General features: G+C 40.9%; 1 protein-coding gene across 22 annotated transcripts in view; it reads right to left on the bottom strand.

The window, feature by feature from the left end:
- Window positions 1-18,199, bottom strand: part of NRCAM (neuronal cell adhesion molecule) — a 284,783-nt gene that overhangs the window by 7,498 nt on the left and 259,086 nt on the right. For 11 of the 22 annotated variants that reach the window (XM_019451160.2, XM_019451145.2, XM_053896796.1 and 8 more), the window contains 3 exons: window positions 17,700-17,735; window positions 5,692-5,823; window positions 4,792-4,870 (listed from right to left, as the gene is read on the bottom strand). In XM_019451160.2, the coding sequence (XP_019306705.1) occupies window positions 4,792-4,870; window positions 5,692-5,823; window positions 17,700-17,735 (247 nt within the window). Of the gene's footprint in view, window positions 1-1,598; window positions 1,661-4,791; window positions 4,871-5,691; window positions 5,824-17,699; window positions 17,736-18,199 lie in introns of those variants that run through there. The other 11 variants (XM_053896800.1, XM_019451157.2, XM_019451158.2 and 8 more) reach the window with 2 other exon arrangements.

Below are 18,199 nucleotides of genomic sequence, written 5' to 3'. Positions count from 1 at the left end.
GCCTCCACGCCCAACATGGGGCTTGAACTCACAACCCTGAGATCTAGAGTCGCATGCTCTCCTGACTGAGCCAGCCAAGTGCCCCTCAAAGATGAATTTTATAATGAAATAGTAAACAAACTGTTTTTGACATGATGTCAAGGGAATTGTCCCAAATGAGAGGAATTAGAGGTTACGGGGGATGATTTAAAAGCCATATACTTGGGGCGCCTGGGTGGCTCAGTCAGTTAAGCGTCCGACTTCGGCTCAGGTCATGATCTCGTGGTCCATGAGTTCAAGCCCCGCATCGGACTCTGTGCTGACCGCTCAGAGCCTGGAACCTGTTTTAGATTCTGTGTCTCCCTCTCTCTCTGACCCTCCCCCGTTCATGCTCTGTCTCTCTCTGTCTCAAAAACAAATAAACGTTAAAAAAATTAAAAAAAAAACAAAATAAAAGCCATATACTTATTTAGCTACACAGTACTCAAAGCTTAAAAATATTCAATCACGTTTTATGAGAGATGTTAAGGACAGGAGGCATCAGATGTTAGTGAACTCTTAGCCTAGGACATCAAAGATTAAACAAATCTCAAAATATGTCATAAAATAGCCATAACATAGCACATGTAGCTACAGAATATATTTTTGATACTCATGGCCAAGAATGAAGACGGTTGAGCAGTGGAAAGAAAGGGTCACATCACAGCATCAAAACTCATCTCTGACACCGCTTCCTCTGGGAAGGCTTCTCACATTACCCTCCTTCCGTGCCACCCAGTTGGCCTTGGCTTCCCGCCCCTGATCCCCGATACCTGAGTTATATCCCTTTCATAGAACTTTTCCCACAGTGCTCAGATTGGTCTTTTACTTTCCCGTGTCCCTTGCTAGACTATAAGCTAGGGAGGTTAACATTCTATTGTTTTTACTATCCCCACAGCCCGGCATACAGTAGGCACTCAATAAATACTGGTTGAATGAATGAATTCATTGTAAAATAACAATAAAAGACAGGTGGGCATTTTAGAAAATTTCCCAGAATTCTAACATTGGGAAATTTTCATTCCTTCTTAATGAATTTCATGATGTCAGACAAAGCACTAGATTATATATTTTCTTCCTCTCTCTTTCCCTAGGAATGAATTTGAAGGAGTTGACCTTTGTTTCAGTAATACTTCAGGGTTATGCACACAGGAGGGACCCAATGAATGTCTATTGAGTTAAAATTCAGCAACAACAGATACATTTGTGATCATTCGGTTTCTCTTGTGGTCACCATCCTCCAAATCACACTGCCGTTAGATTGACCTTCGTGACCCAAACACTCCCTCTAAAAGTCCGTCACAATTTATACTGTTCACATACCAGTTTACGTTTGTGAGCAGAATACATTGGAAGCAGATAGCAAATCACACACGACACACCTTTGTATCACTCAAGCCTTAGGAGCACGGGTTAGCATGCCTGCAACAGGATCGTGTTTACTCGAATGGCAAGATCCCTGTGCAGACAGCCTCCATTTATGCTATGAGTTCAAGTACCATGGCCATATGGTTTATGACCTAGGGTCATTCTGGTTTTTTAAAGGAATGGATCTAAATAATTAAAAAAAAAATACTTACACGGTTGGTTGCATTGTTTCTCTGATTTTTCTATATGCTAGTAAGGGTGCAGATCCTACTGTCTGTATAATTAAAGAAACAAACAAAGCAAGCTGCAGGCTTCCACCAGAGGGTAACTGCTTGGGGGTGGGAGTTGGAGTTAGGGCACAAGGTTACAGCTTATGGGAAAAAAAAATCAAATTTGGCCATTGAAGTTCCATCCCTGTTTGCATTATGAAAAACCCTCTCTGGCTGAGAGCCCACCATGTCGAAACTGTTTCAGCCTCACGCTGGAGAATGAGCAAATCATAAATGGAATTCATTTACATTTGGTAATAGCCCTAATTTTGTCTGCGTCGGTGTGTGATCAGCATATTAATTTGTTTTCAGAACGAAAAAGAGTAAGAATCAATAAATAATACAAAGCTCAAAACTTCCAGAAGGTGCAAAACAGAGGAGGGACCCTGGTGATTTAGGAAGGAGAATGACACTTAAATGTATTATTTAAAAAAAAAAAAAAGGCATCTGTTGGAATAAATAGTTGGAACTGTTTTCATTAATTGTAACATCCAAAAAACTAAACGACTTTTTTTTTTTTTAAAGTAGAAAAGAATCCAAAGGGAAAAAATTCTGAGGTAGTGTCAAGAAGTCACAGGATAAAGCCGTACCTGTAGCAAAGGGCAGTTGGGTATTTGGGAAAGTGATTTCACTTGTGGGCTTGTCCTTAAGGACTTTCAGTCTTGGTAAAAAAGAAAATGACTAAATTGTGTTTTCAGTTGAGACACCCATCAGAACCTTCCCTTGGCATCTCCTACATCAGCGTAATTATATGTGTGACAAATGTTTTTGTCTTCACACACGAACCAACAGATTTGTGCTCAATAGGCCCAAAGAAAAGTCTTTCTCTTCTGAGAAACTCAAGGCATACGCTAAAGACAGTCATGTGAAAACGCTTCACAAACATATCACATGTGCATCAACACCATGACAAAGAAATATGATAAATGTAAATGTAAAATAAAATGAATGTAAACACAGTGATAATGAGGCCAGTCACCAAATACTTGCCATGTACCGCTCTGGAACCCCAAATCATATTAAAAGTTGTGAGTAGACATCTCGTGGAGGAGGTTAGAAATCATGGAACTAGCAGCCTTCGGTGATCATCTAATATTTGAACAACTGTATCATTTTACAGATGAAAGACATTGAGACCCAGACAAGTTAAGTGCCATACCTAAAGGAATCAAAGGTAATGGCTGAGTGGACCGTGAAACTAACAATTTCTTGATTCCAAGCTGGTTCTCAGTCAACCTCGATTTCAATCACGTCTTATTGGAGTAAGCAGCATGGTTGCCCTGAGAAAGTCACATGACATCAGACCGTGTAACCACGAGCTGACATTTGAGACCCACGAGGTGAGCAGTACATCGCCGGATTCACTTAAGTGTGATAATGTATGACAGGAATCCATCACCACGTGACGAATGCATGAGGTGCAAGGGTTTATTTCCAATTCATGCAAATGCGGAGTTGTTTCAGGCTACCATAAAGATTTCGCTTCATCACAATAAGTAAGGAGTGGTGTGCTTAACTTGTGTAGAAATCTAGCCACAACAACCTTATCTAAAAAGAAGTTCCCTAGTAATCATCACCTGACCTGCTGTACAGGAAAAACATGTAGTAGAGTGAATGAAATCAGCCGGGATTGCAACTCATCCAGGATCAGACGTGGCTTTCCTAGGCTATGGCCATCTGCCGGCTGCCCTACCGTGTAGTGTGGAGTGGGCAGAGATGGCCCGTGAGGTTTCCACAGACTGAGTCCCAGGGTCAACTGGTGACACCAAGACAACCCTCATTAGACATCTTTCTGTATCGTGAGATACAGACATTCTGAGAAGCTTTACGAATCATAATCATTTCTGTTGAAGAGAAGATCAGAGTGTATGAAGGCTTAGGTGCCGAGACACAAAGGCTAAACTTGTGTCTGCATGGAAACTGGTACGAAACCAAATTTGTCCAAAAGACATGGTTTTTCTCAATCAGTTATCCTATTTTCGTATGCTTGGCATTATTCAGCCCCTCGGGATATTGACATGGAAATGCCAAAAATGAGCTCTAGAGATGGGTGGAAATTAGCACAATTTTCTATAAATGTCACCTGGCAATCATAATAGTGAAATATTTTGTTACCTAAAAGCCTTTTCTTCTGCCAAAAAAGGCTCAGTTTGGACTCAGTGCATATTTTAAAAAATATATAATTTATATATTTTTATATTTATTATTTTATATTTATATTAATTTATTATATTTTATGATATATAAATATGTTTATATAATATATATATTTTATAATCAAGAGCATTACAAAAGGAAAAAGCAAGGTGTAAAAAAGCATTTTATAAATAGAAGTGTTCTTTTGGGCCACCCAAATCCCAATTTTTTAAATGAATAAATACATAGTTTCTGTTTTTAAACATTATTTTAAACTTAAAATAATCAATTAGCTCTTTTATCTCTTTTTTAAAAAGACAAGTAACTCTTAGGCAAGAATATCTTTAAAGAGTTTCTCTTCCTGTCTCTCTTTTTTCATTACTTAGCACATAGGCTATGTTAAAAATGAAGCCAAGCCAAGAATGTGTTATCAGAGTTGTGTGAGTTAACACACAGGCTAGAGGGCTATGATATTCTTAATAATTTACAGCTTCTAAAACAACCTTATCATCCTTTTATGATTAATGGCCAGGGTATACAGATATTTATTTTGGAAAACAAGCATCAAATCCAGGAGTAGAAAGAGTGACACCAATTTTATAAATGCACTACTTAGAAAATGACAGGTGTCGTATCCTGTGGAATGCAGGTCTTGTAGGGTCTTTATTGTTGTTTTAACTCTTATCCTAACACACCAGCTTTTCCTGGTTTGAGCAGTACAGCAGCAACGCCTCTGGGAAAATATGGCAGAGTGGAAGACACTCCATTGCCAAACCTATGACCAAAATGGAAATTTATCTCTTGATGCAAAGTGGGAATATTTTCATCGTGAGGGATGCGTAAACATTTAGACATGGAAGTGTTTCTAAACTAATATTTGAGGAAAATATGAAAGGCCACAGAACCTGTTCCTGGCCGAATCCTGTCGGATGAGGTCTGTATGAGCAGACAGTCTGTGCAGGGAAGGGAAGGTGAAGGGAGTCTGTGAAGCAGTGCTTACCTGTATTCTCCAAAAGTGCCATCGTCTTCCTTCATAGGCTGGATTTCAGGATCAGCGTGAGCATCTTCTTTTTCCTTAACTAAAACATTTCAAAGCGATAATATTATCTCTTGATTCTGCGTTTCCCTATTGAAAATTTTAAAGAGTGCACTCTCTGAGATGTGTGGTGGTGGAAAATGATTCTACATACAGCGGGATGTTATACAGCCAGATGTGTTATGTGGCCACGCATATACTTTGCTGTTTTCGTCTCTCTGAGACAACCTAATAGAATGAACATTTGTTAACCTATAAAGTTGACTTCCTGTATGCATCTTACTGATGAAGGAATAAGCTTTAAGTTTCTGTGATTTCTCCCCTATTGGACTAATCTATTTATTTACAATAGTCAAGGTTACAAGTCATTTTAGCAAATCTTATTCTTTTGCAGGTGTTTTGTTTTCTTGTCACTGACGGGGAAATGGCCAGGTAAATAGAAATTCATCGGAACCACTAAACTGAACAAAACATTTACGGGAGAGGAAAAGCAATGTTACACGTCATGATATCAAGACTCAGTTCATGCATTCCTTCCTCCAGAAGACTTCCATGAACCTTCCCCTTCAGCCTGTTGGTTGTAGGTGTGACTTTAGCACCTATGACTTTTGTGTAGCCTACGGAAGCAGAATCACTAATATCTTTGGAGAACAGCTTAATTTATTCCACCAAACACCTTCTGATCCTTGACTATGTTTAGGCTCCCATTTAAAAAAAAAAGGGATCAAAAATTGGACAGAACATCCAAATTTATGGCTCTGGGAAAATATACTTATTACTACCTACATAGTTACTCTCATCATTTCATTTTAGTTTAGGATAATGATGCAGCACTATAAGGCAATTTTACTCTTTCTCTCTTACCTGGATATTTACCACCCTTGTTTCTTCTGATGAAGCAAACGATCAGCAAAATTAAGATGAGAAGAGCGACGGCACACATCAGACCAATGAACCAGCCCTGAGTCGCAATATCCACCTGTCGGCTTGCCATTGCTGGAAAACAAATCAGTGGTGTCGGGGGGAATGGGTTAAGGGGGAGATGAGAACGGGTGTAGTCTCTTGAAGCAAAAAACTACCATAGTATACGAGCTTTTATACATTTGACCGTGGCCCCACATTGCAATCTGTCAGTTATGATAAAGCAGGAGTTATATAAAAACTTTGAAAAATCTTCATGAATTAAAAAAATTCAAATAGCAAAATCTGAATGCTAATCCCATCAAATGCTAACGAATCCTGCTAAACATTGTGTTCACAGTTATTTTAACTATATATTCTCAATAGAAACATAGTCCCAAGCCAGTTTTTAATAGTACCGTCTATAGATAAATTGTACATTAAGTACAACGATAAGCATGGAAGACCGGGTTTTAAACAGAACAGAATGTATACATCTAATGGAGTATTTTTTCTTCAAAGGAACCACTTTTGGAGGTTAAAATATCATTGCAGTGATATTGCCATTTTCCAAAATGTTTTATAAATCTTCTTTTAAAATGGAAAACTTTAACACACAAGAAACCTGTCTACATAAGATAACCAGCCTTATTATTTTATAGAACATCTCAATTTGCACCTAAGACATTCCTTAGATTTGTTATTTATCTCATTTACAAGAGTTGGTTCTAAAAGATTTTTGGAAATTTCTGAAAAACTCTGATTTACCCTCAAAGGATCAATATTCAATATTCATTATTGTTTAGAATCCGTTTAAAAGCCTTTGAGAGGCATCTTGATCGGGGAAATCATTACTGGAATAAATGACCAGCTTAAAGAGAAAATACTCATTCACATGTATACATACTCTTTGTCTTCATCTATTCTGTTTGAGTCAATAAATTTGAAGCCCCTTATTCAACTAGTCACAGTATGCAAATATCCTAAGAAAAACACAGAATAATTAGCATTTCTGGTATTATTCAAAAGTGTCAATCAAATGGGACAAAGTGCAGCATCAATGGCCATTCAGACATGCCCGTGAGGATTTGTTTAAATAAATTGGTACGAAACTTTTTTTAAAGGCCTTTATTATTATTTTTTTTGACCATAATCAAAGTAAAAGGTTTTCTTCTTTTGATTCATAAGCATGCCTATACCATGCTTTCGATCTGATTGAGTTTATTTGAGTGCACTTAACGTGGTTGGGTTGGGCATATGTGATCTCTGGATGCAGAAACAAACATGGCTACACATATCCCAGGGTCAGCTCTCTGTTGCCAAAATAGCACCTCATTGCCTTATTTTTCTCCACACCAAGTAGAGGGAGAAAAATGAAATGCCTAAAAATCAAGTATGAAGAATGTGAAGAACGTGTGTATGTGTGTTTAAGAAATACAATGAAAAGTGGAAATACGTGATCTGGAATATAAATCAAACGCCAGTAGCCTTTCGCAACCTCCCTTTGTGCCTCATTGGCTAGAGGGGTTTTGAGTTGTATCATAACTAGATATAACCAAGGCAGGAGTATAGGCAGTGCCCTCCCTCCATACACACACCAGAATCATGATGACGAAGATGAAGAGGAAGGCAGTGATAACGACAGCTAACATTGTGAAACTCTTACTATCGGCTAGGCACTGTGTTGAGGGCAACACCTTCTTTAATCCTTCGAGGTGGGCATAGGGAATAAACTCATACTAGCCAGTATGCTCTACTGCTCTAGTGCATTCCAGAAAACACGTCCAGACATCAACTCTGCAGAAGTCTTTCCAAAAACCAAAATGCTATAGAGACTTTCCCTGAGACAGGTAAAAAGATTTTGAAAGTCTATCGTGACATGCTCCTTGGCAATACATTTCTTTCAGTTTGCACCTGGTCTTTGATGGCGTGCTTTTTCTCCAAAACGGAACCCCAAGCCAACTGGTGTAAGTCTATTGAGCATCTGATTGAAGTTAAAGAGTCCTTGTTTTTAGTATGCTCAGTCACTTCCAGCCTTGTTGTAAATAGTATCTGCTTTTACATTTTCCATCCAATTAAATACAACCAATAAGGGCAACATGCAACGAGATACTCAAGTGCCAGCACAGACATGGTCTTAGAAAGGTGGTGATTGCTGAAGCCAAACTTCCTGCTGGCAGGTGGCTATTGTGTAACTACGCAAAAAGTGGAAATGTTTCTTTGACAGTCGATGAGGGAACAGCCAAATTGATTTTGAATTTTTACCTCTATGTTCCAAAAAGAAAAGAATCACATATTTCACAATCCCACTCTTTAAGATCAGGCAGACACAGCAGGAGCATGCGTGCGTATGCTCACCTAAACACACACTGGTGCACCAGAAGTTGACTTAAACAAAAATGATGTAAGTGAAAAGAACTTCTACTGACTTCCCATCCACATAAGAAGGGATCTAAAGCCCAGAGTGGCTACGAGAGGCTTCAACTCTTCCTAGAACACTCTAAGATCATCTTAACTGCAGATACACGTACAAACCCAAGTCATGGCCACCACTGTGCTTCACACACACACACACACACACACACACACACACACACACTGAAGCCTGTGGGGCCTTTTCTTCTTGAATCCGAGTTTCAGTGGGCAGGTATTTGTAGGATTAAATAGGAGAATGAAAAAGGATTTTCACTTTATTTAAATCTTTACGATAAAATTATGGTCACGCTTGAGCAACCCATAAAGCAATACATTAAATAAAAAGACAAATATAAAGGATATGAAAAAAGAAAATAAGCCAGAGGAATAAAATTTGCTGGTTCCTACAAGTCAGTTTTTTTTTTTTAATTTACATCCAAATTAGTTAGCATATATACAAGTCAGTTTTAATAAGTGTTCTGCTAGCACATTGCTTGATGTCTCCCGGATAACCTGTGCTCTGTGGGAGTAGGTCTCTGAGGCAACGCTCAGAATAATAATGTGCAGGAGGCAGAACTAATAAATAGCTATTTATGAAGAATCCATTAAGCACAAAAATGTCCTCTTGAATTAAAATAGAAATGTGTAGGAAGAGCAAATCGGGGGGCGTCTGGGTGGCTTAGTCAGTCTGGGTGGCTGAGCGTCTGACTTGGGCTCAGGTCATGATCTCATGGTTTGTCAGCTGGAGACCCACACAGGGCTCTGTGCTGACAGCTCAGAGCCTGCTTCAGATCCTCTGTCCCCCTTCTCTCTCTGTCCCTCCTTGGCTCGTGCTCTCTCTCTTTCAAAAATAAATAAACATTAAAAACAAAAAAGAGCAGAACATTTCCTTGGCCAAAGACAGTTGACCAAAAAAAACCTGTTGAGCCCGGTAAAAGCAAATCTGCGTTACATCCTTTGTGATATCCGAGAAGACAGGCGCTGATGGGAGACAGAGACGACGAGGAGGCGGGGTCCTCACAGGACTGGGGGCAAAGAACCACAGCACCCACACACCTCGTATGGTCTCATCTGATTTGTTTTTCAGTTTGTGCCAGGGGAAAAAATTAAGAAATATACCTTAAGAATTCAGACTATAAAAGGCAGAGATGGTGTCATGGTAAGGAGATTCACAAAAGAGGGGCGCCTGGGTGGCTCAGTTGGTTCAGCTTTGAACTCTTGATTTCAGCTCAGGTCATGACCTCATGGTTTGTGAGATCGAGCCTCACATCAGGCTCTGTGCTGACAGCGAGAACCCGCTTGGACTTCTCTCTCTCTGCTCCTCTCCTGTTCACTTGCTCTCTCTCTGTCTCTCAAAATAAATAAATGAACTTTAAAAAAAAAAGATTCATGAACGAAGCAGAGAGGAAAGCTGAATCTAGGTTCCTGAAGTTATTTAGCACAAGTCAGAGAGAAAAGCAGCTCATTAAGGCAGGGTTTAAACATTAGCCAGAATGCTACGCCTCCATGCCGAGCACTGACACTCACATGTCAGAACTCAGCATGGAGGGGAGGAGGAGCACGAGCGGTAGAAGGTGCGCTTTCACACTGGACTCAGTCTGGCAGCCCTACTGGACAGAACTGGGAAAGTGGGAGGACACGGGAGTTGGATGAACGGTATTTGCTCCTGGAGGGAATATGTTAACTAAGGTCACCAGGGCTTAATCACGACTTACTCTTTATCATAGCTACATCCGTGGCCTTCTCCTATCTCTCCACTGCTGGCACACAACAATGGCCCACCCGTTATGACGGTTCACCTTGAACTACCCGCCAGCTGCAGCTGGAATTGTACGTATAGCAACACTGGAGAAAAAAAAAATTGTTTTCTCAAGGGTTTGCCTTCTGTCCTATACAAGGACAAAAAAAAAGCGCCACAATCTGATGTCACAGGTGGCATCTCGTTCTAGCTAGCCGCAAGCTGGGAGTACATCGGCGTCTTCAGGGGTCCGGAATAGCTGGACAGACGTGGCAAGTGCCAAACAAAGTGGTCATTTCCGCCTGTCTCCCTTGGGGCGTGGGCCTCTGTGACCCTGGACGTGGGTGGAGTGAGAGCCTCTCCTCCAGCACTGGAAGGCTGAGCCTCGAACCCCAGTTCTTCCACGTCCCAGCCGGGTGACACTCCAGTGACCTGACGTGTAAGTGGGTACTCACCCCGCCCACCTCACAGGACTGTGGTGAAGAAGTGAATGAGAAAAGCCATGAGAACCAGTCGCCCGGTGTAGATCCGAGGTGACTAAACGCTAGGCTGTTACTATTATCATGTATTATGTATTATGTATTCTAGCCATAAACGAACAAAACGTCTCCTTGAGCTTTCGGTATTTTGAAGTTAAAAGCCATCGATAACAAAAAAACACCCATAATAATAACTGTGAATGGATAGTCCTCTTTTCAGTTTCATGCACCACTTTCCTAGAGCTCTTTACACAAGGTCTTTACAAAAATGCAAGGAACAGAATAACAGAAGCATGGCTTTCTCTTTCTTTAAATGTTATGATCTTTGCTCATAAATAATTTAAAGTGTAGTTTAATAAGCTGCCGAATATTACCTTTGATTTCTTTTTTTAAAGCCACTCGTGATTATAGATCTTATAAATGATACATGACTTTAAAAAAACCTTTTTTAATGTTCATTCATTTTTGAGAAAGAGAGAGAGAGAGACACAGAGCGTGAGTGGGGGAGGGGCAGAGAGAGGGGGAGACACAGGATCCCAAGCAGGCTCCAGGCTCTGAGCTGTCAGCACAAAGCCCGACGCGGGGCTCGAACTCAGGAACGGTGAGATCACGACCTGAGTCCAAGTCAGACGCTTAACTGACTGAGCCACCCAGGCGCCCCATGACTTTAAAAATCATAATGCTTGTGTAACAAAAGACATGCACAAAATGCATTTTGCCTATGGGTTCTACAGCAAAGGCAGCATTTCCTCAAGAACGCACCAAGCGACTGAGCGTAAATACTACGGATGATTAATCACTAAGCGAGCGTGTGCCACACAGCCCTTCTTTAAGCAAGCAGGGATTGTTTTTCATCTTATGCATTAATATGAATATTCTTGCATCGCACATGAACATTTTCTTTATTTTAGAAACTTCAATCGTTTCTGGTGTATCAGGATACCATACCAATAACGAAAATTATGCAGTCAAATTTGGTGTGGTAACAATGAAACGCACGATTTGAACAATTTCTTATTCTATTCAAGTGCGATCATCTTCACATCAGTTGCCTAGTCAGACTGCAGGATTCTGCTGGATTCCAGTCCCCCTTGACATAAAAAATTGTGACTCCATCAGCGAGTTATTTTAGCTTGAAAAGCATTTCAAAAATTCTGTCCTAATTCCAAGGGAAAATTTACATGTGTAAAGATGTCAAAAATTGAATTACCTAAATAAAGTAGGTGAAGAGTCATTTTTCCCTCTGTTTTTGTAAGGGTTTTTGTCTATACTGTGACTAGAAGGTGATCTGCTCAATTCTGTCATTCATTAGATATAAAGAGCCAAAGATGATTAAAAACCCAAACTCCCAACCCAATTGTGCCCCACACAAAGACATGCACGGCCCTATGCATAACACAACCCCACTGGCCCCCTGTTTCCAAGTGGAATGCCCCGTGGCATCACACTTGAGTATGAGCCACAGTGAGCATGGCACACGCCTCACCCGGGCTGGTCTCAAACACATCCTCTCGACTCACAAAACCAGAGACCCCTCAGTACCAACTCAAACTGGATATGTTCCTGGCATTAGACCCTTTACCCCAAAGAAGCTCTGAGAACCATTTACAATTTCTTCCTTCCTTCATTCCTCTTTGCCTATGGGACGTTTGCAAAAACAACTAATTTAAATATCTTAAAGAACTGGAAATCACTCAATGCTTCAAGAAAGGAAAATTCTTTATATGCTAAAACCAAAAACCGAGGATGCTTAGGTTTATCATTTTAGGGTATTATAAATCTAGTCATGTCAAATAAATCAATTAAAATGAAAGACCACATGAAAATACCCTCAAAGAAAACTTGAGCAGATATCCAGACTGCATAATTGTATATATTTCCACTGTAAGTTTTATTTTTTAATGTTTATTTATTCTTTGAGAGAGAGAGAGAGAGAGAGAGAGCCCAAGCAAGGGAGAGGCAGAGACAGAGAGGGAGACACAGAATCCGAAGCAGGCTCCAGGCTCTGAGCTGTGAGCACTGAGCCCGACGGGGGCTCGAACTCACAGATTGCGAGATCATGACCTGAGCTGAAGCCAGACGCTCAACCGACTGAGCCAGCCAGGTGCCCCCATTCCCACTATAATTAAATCTTTTTCTTTATCTGCACTTTGCCTTATGAAACTACTGAGTTTCTCTAACGATGTTTATAAAAAGAATTGTTATACCTTAACAAGTTTAAGTGAACTATGGAAAGAATTGTGTTTTAAGGCTCACAAGATGAATCTCTTGGTGAACTTAAATGCCTTCAAATTTATCTGTTATCAATTCAAACCTCTCACCTTCAAAACCATTCCTAAAGAAATAGTTATTTCTAAACATATTTACTTGCATGATAAAGGCCTAAACAGAAAGCTGGACAACATTCCACTTGTTGTCACAAATGCTCACTGGCCACCCAATTTATCACGTACACAGCACGATGCACCGGGGTGGGGGCATGGGTTTTCATCACCTGCTAAAAATTAAAGTGGCCCCGTCTCCTGGTGGGCGTGACCAAGATGTAAGTAGAGCACCTGATTTGGGAATACATTAAATAGTGAAACATAATGGGTGCTCCCTCCAAATGTAAATGTTCTGCAATTTCTGATAAAATTCTGTCGCGCAGTAGGGCAAAATGACTACTTTTAAGTCAGTTTGACTTCTGCTTCGTTAAGGTCCAATTTGAAAAAACTTTTCTTCTTTTCTACTTGTACTTACAGGTATAACTTTCGCTATATTACTCTTGTTTACATGTTGTGGGTATAGAACAGTTTTAAGCGCCATGGTATGAAAACAACATATGCAATGGAATGTATCATGTCCCTTGGTTTTTACCGACATGAACAAAAGAGACTCCTAACTACGTATAAAATATGTAGTTTGGTGATTCAGTTCACTACAATTTTTTTAGATAATTATGATTTATTTAATTGGATCAAGTTATCTTTCAGAACGATCCACAGGAAATCCTTAAAATTTCCTTAATCTCTTAAAATAAGCTGCTCAAATTCACAACTGGGTAATGAAATTGTTTCTCACTGCCAGCTACATCATATTCAACATAAAAGTTTACATGCTTGGGGTGACTGGGTGGCTCAGTTGGTTAAGCGTCCAACTTTGGCTCAGGTCATGATCTCACGGTTCATGAGTTCGAGCCCTGCGTCAGGCTCTGTGCTGACAGCTCAGAGCCTGAAGCCTGCTTTGGATGCTGTGTCTCCCTCTGTCTCTGAGAGATTTTCCTCTTAAAGGAATATAGAATGATAGGAATATGATCCATCACCAGACACAGTAAATACGAACATGGATGTAAAACATCAGTGACAAAGATCCCAGGCAAAACATTAATTTCTTTAAAAAAATTTGGAATCACGGAACTGATGAATTTAGCCTTGGTGTATTTATTGAAGGTGTCAAGGCAGAACCACAGTGAGATACTTGCAACAGAAGAGCATTTAGCTTGTTCTTAAAAAAATTTTTTTTTAATGTTTATTTATTTTTGAGAGAGAGAGAGACAGAGTGTGAGCAGGGGAAGAGCAGAGAGAGAAGGAGACACAGAATCCAAAGCAGGCTCCAGGCTCTGAGCTGTCTGCACAGAGCCTGACGCAGGGCTCGAACTCATGAACCGTGAGATCATGACCTGAGCCTAAGTTGGACGCTTAACTGACTGAGCCACCCAGGCGCCCCCACTTAGCTGATCTTCAGAGAAGATATTGTACTTTTAGTGCAGAAATTCCAACGCTCCTTGCTTTTACTCTCCACTCATCAACTTCCTTGACATGCCAGCCAAAGGAGTAGGAGTGTCATATCTTTTTTTTTAATTGTTAGTCTCACCTGCCAGATTTTCAGCATATCAAAGGCAAGACCCATCTTACTAACCTACACAGTGCCTTCAAAAAGGCTGGTGCCTTTTATGCGCCAGACAGACATCAGCTGTTGAACTGATTGAACCTTTTATATCATCCTTCTGTTGTTGTTGTTCAGGCCAAACGATAAACCTGATTTTTGTTTATTCTTTAGCTTGTTGCTTGACTTCACTGGTTGTGGTGGGACCAACTCTGGTGTAATTATTCAGGGGGAGTCTGACCACAGAGAGGACTGGTCACCAGCTCCCCGGTGCCCAACGCTATTCAGTCCTAACTGACTGACCACAGTCGGCTGCTAATTATATCAAGAATCACGTTCGGTTCCTGACCTGCCAGTTAGTCTCTCCCTATTCCCGTACCCCAACTAGTTCCCTCACAAAAGTGTTCTGATGACTGGTCCTGAGGGTGAGAAAGTAAAAGGCTATGGATAAAGTCGTGTCCATCCATCAGCAACACTGAGACCAGAACTCAAATCCATTATCTGTGTGTTTTTGGCTCATTTCTATAGATGCCTTCACAGATCTATTTCCTAGAATCCCAGGTCCCAGAACTACTTAAAAGGGACACAGAAGTTGTCCCTTTAAAAGGACACAGAAATTGAACAGACACAGAGAACCAATAATAACTCTTATACAGACACTGAAGGCTTCACCCAAATAAGGACACAGAGCCACATAAAGGACTCCTAAAGATCTCAAGAGTGTGTCCATGTTCAAATTAAGGGTTGTTGAGGGAAAGGGTCACTATGGCGTTAGCAGAGCTAACTGTATTATCCCGGACTCTACTTCTCGGTTTAAGTAATCCTTTTGTAATTATATATTTGTAGGCTTGGGTTTCATTAACATCTCTTAAAATCTGTAAGGAAATTAAAAAAAAAAAAGTAAACCCAGAGGCATCTCTTTTCCCCTTTAATCAGAGGTGAACTAAAAGCAGTAGAGGCTGATGTGTCCAACTGTGGAGGACGTCATGCATGTTTTTTCTCAGCGGTTCCTCTCTTACTGTTTTTCATCTGTTTTTAAGGTAAAAACTAAAACACACATAAAAATATTAAAATTTAGAAGGATCATAGAGAACCTTCATTTCTCTCCTCGCAGGGACTATCTAACCTGCATGGAGAAGGAACAGAAAGAGAATAGAATTCATGCTTCGATTGAAAAAAAATATTTTTAAGGAAGGGGAGCCCAGGATAAAAATTATTCTTGAACAGTTGAAAGTCTTATGGCAAATGCCATCCCTTTAGGCAAGCAATGTTTACTTACTAGTGCACTATTAAAAGAAACAAGGCAGAAAATCATGTTAGGTGCGGGTTTTAAAAAAATATTTAAGCACTATTTCTCTTTTTATCTGAGGTACATCAGATTTCAACATTAGGGGCATCATGATCCTTCTGACACTCCATTTTTGCTCAACTCTATAATCCTCAGTAACTCGCAATTCGAGTTAGTAACACTAAATGGTAGAGCCTAAATGATTAAAAAAAAAATTTTTTTTTAATGTTTATTCATTTTTGAGAGACAGAGCAGAGACAGAGCATGAGCGGGGGAGGGGCAGAGAGAGAGGGAGACACAGAATCAGAAGCAGGCTCCAGGCTCCGAGCTGTCAGCACAGAGCCCCACGTTGGGCTCGAACTCACGTACCGTGAGATCAGGACCTGAGCCGAAGTCAGACGCTTAACCAACTGAGCCACCCAGGAGCCCCAAGCCTAAATGATTTTAATAAAAATTTCTTTTAATTGGTTTTAATTCATTAACATCAGTGAGTAATCCCTCCCCCCCCCCCCCCCCCCCCAGCCACCTCCCGGGAATTCATCCCCTCTTCTAACTTGGCAAGTCAGTGGAAAACTAAGCCTCCCAGACAGCCCTGTTATAGCACAATTACTCAGCTACTGGCTCCAGGCGGAACCCCAGGGGCACGTCCCCTGCCTGGGGAGAGAGGCCAGGCTTTCTCTGGAATGCTTCAATGGAAGGTTACCGGGGGAACACAGCAGAGAATTATTATAACACAACCAAGGATTTTAATTGATATGTAACGATCCCAGGCAAGGCGCCCCTAACGTGTAAAAGAGAGAGCTCCGTCTTTCTACGGTGTTGTGGACATTTGAATTTTTACGACCTTGTTCTTTCAAGTCTAAAATCACACGTACGACATTATTAAGATTACTGAAAATGGCTACAGTTCTTATTCAGTCACTCCAACCTCTATCTGATCTACTTTTTACAATTTACCAAGGCTACAAATATAAGCGAATTTCTGCCAACACGGGAGATCTGTATCAGGCCTACGCTTACAAGACCTGAGTATTTTCAGGCAAAGCACTTATTTCTCTTGGTCTCCTTCTTCCCTATTTGTACTCAAGTGTGTCAAAGTCCAAGACAAGCCCTGGCCAGGGGATGCCACGTGATTACCGTGCCCTGTGGCAGGGACTCCGGGCTCATTAAAAACCTAACAGATCGAGGTGCCTGGGTGGCTCTGTTGGTTAAGCATCTGACTCTTGATTTCGGCTCACGTCATGATTTCATGGTCACGAGATCAAGCCCCACTGGGCCCATTGGGCTCTGCTCGACAGCACAGAGTCTGCTTGGGATTCTCTCTCTCCCGCTCTCTCAGCCCCTCCCCCACGTGCATGCGCACGCATTCTCTCTCAAAATAAATACGAAAAACTTAAAAAAAAAAAGAAAAGAAAAGCTAACAGATCAACCAATAACCAAGGGCCAAAGACTGAGGCATCTTTGGAACCGCCTCATGTGGAAGACCTATCACAGGGCATTCGAGTCCCGCTCTCCCAACAAACCTTTCTCACCCAGACAGCCGAGAGAAACGGAGAAGAACAAAAGTACAGGTTGGCTATCCCCCAGGGGGAAGAGACTCGTGCAGTTTGGTGAAGACAAGATGGAATGGAGCATGCGGGCTTGACCGGAGGACTTGGTCGGAGCGAGCCCTGGTGGTCGGAGACTGTGGTTCCCGGGCCAGTTAGAAGGTGTCCAAATGGACGGTGTAGTGTAAGGTCAGCCACGTGTACGCGGTGTCTATACAGAGCAGAGCTAAATCAGGTGAGAATGGGCAGCTCGGTCGATCTGAGTTCTTACAGGCTGTTTCCACTACAGGACTAATATTTCTGAACCCTGAACCTGTGGTGTGGCCACAGGGAGGATTTGCGACAATGCCCAGTTTGGGTCCCGTCCGACCCAGCCACGGTCATATTGTTAGAAGCTAAGATCAGGGTTTGGACCAGGGATAGGTCTTGAGAAACAGTGTAAGTAGAATTCAGTGTGTGGCTTTCTACTTGTAAACAAAGCTAGATATTAATTTTAAAGCCAAGATCTTCTAAGACCTTCTCTTCCATTTGGTGTTTCAAAGCTCATTTTATATCATTTTTTTTAACCCATGCTGCACTTCGCCATGTTTAACATTGCAAATTTCACACATGTATAAAGTCATGCAGATGAATTATTTTACCTTTGCCTGCACCTACATCAGGCGGAAGAATACCAGCTTTAATGAAGGGAAACAGAAAAAAACAGGACACTATATAGTTAGAGGTAACACACCCATGAGCATGTAAAGCGATATAAAAACACTCATTAAAATGCCAAAGCATGCAAGGAGAATGAAGTGTACCATGTCAGGTACACGGGACAGAGATACGTTGGTGTCCCCGAGCTTACCCAGTAATCAAATCCACACACAACTTAAGGCGCATTATTCATATCTGTCTATTATGTAACAAGTCTTAACGGGGACTTCAAACCAATGTTTGGGTAGAAACATCATTTCCTCATGCTATGGAAGATGATCCAATACATCACCCTTAAGGAATTCTATAATTTAGAGACGTGCAAAAATCAGAAAATCTTTTATAATGTTTTTGGTAATTTTCACTGAATCTCGTCTTTTTTTTTTGTTTTTTTCAAAATAATATTTTAAAATATGAAAGGAAGCATTAATTCCTTTTCTAG

Source organism: Panthera pardus, unplaced genomic scaffold (assembly GCF_024362965.1).
Source record: "Panthera pardus isolate Hobbes unplaced genomic scaffold, ASM2436296v1 HiC_scaffold_8, whole genome shotgun sequence".
NCBI classification, from domain to species: Eukaryota; Metazoa; Chordata; class Mammalia; order Carnivora; family Felidae; genus Panthera; species Panthera pardus.
This window is presented reverse-complemented; position numbering and strand designations above follow the sequence as displayed.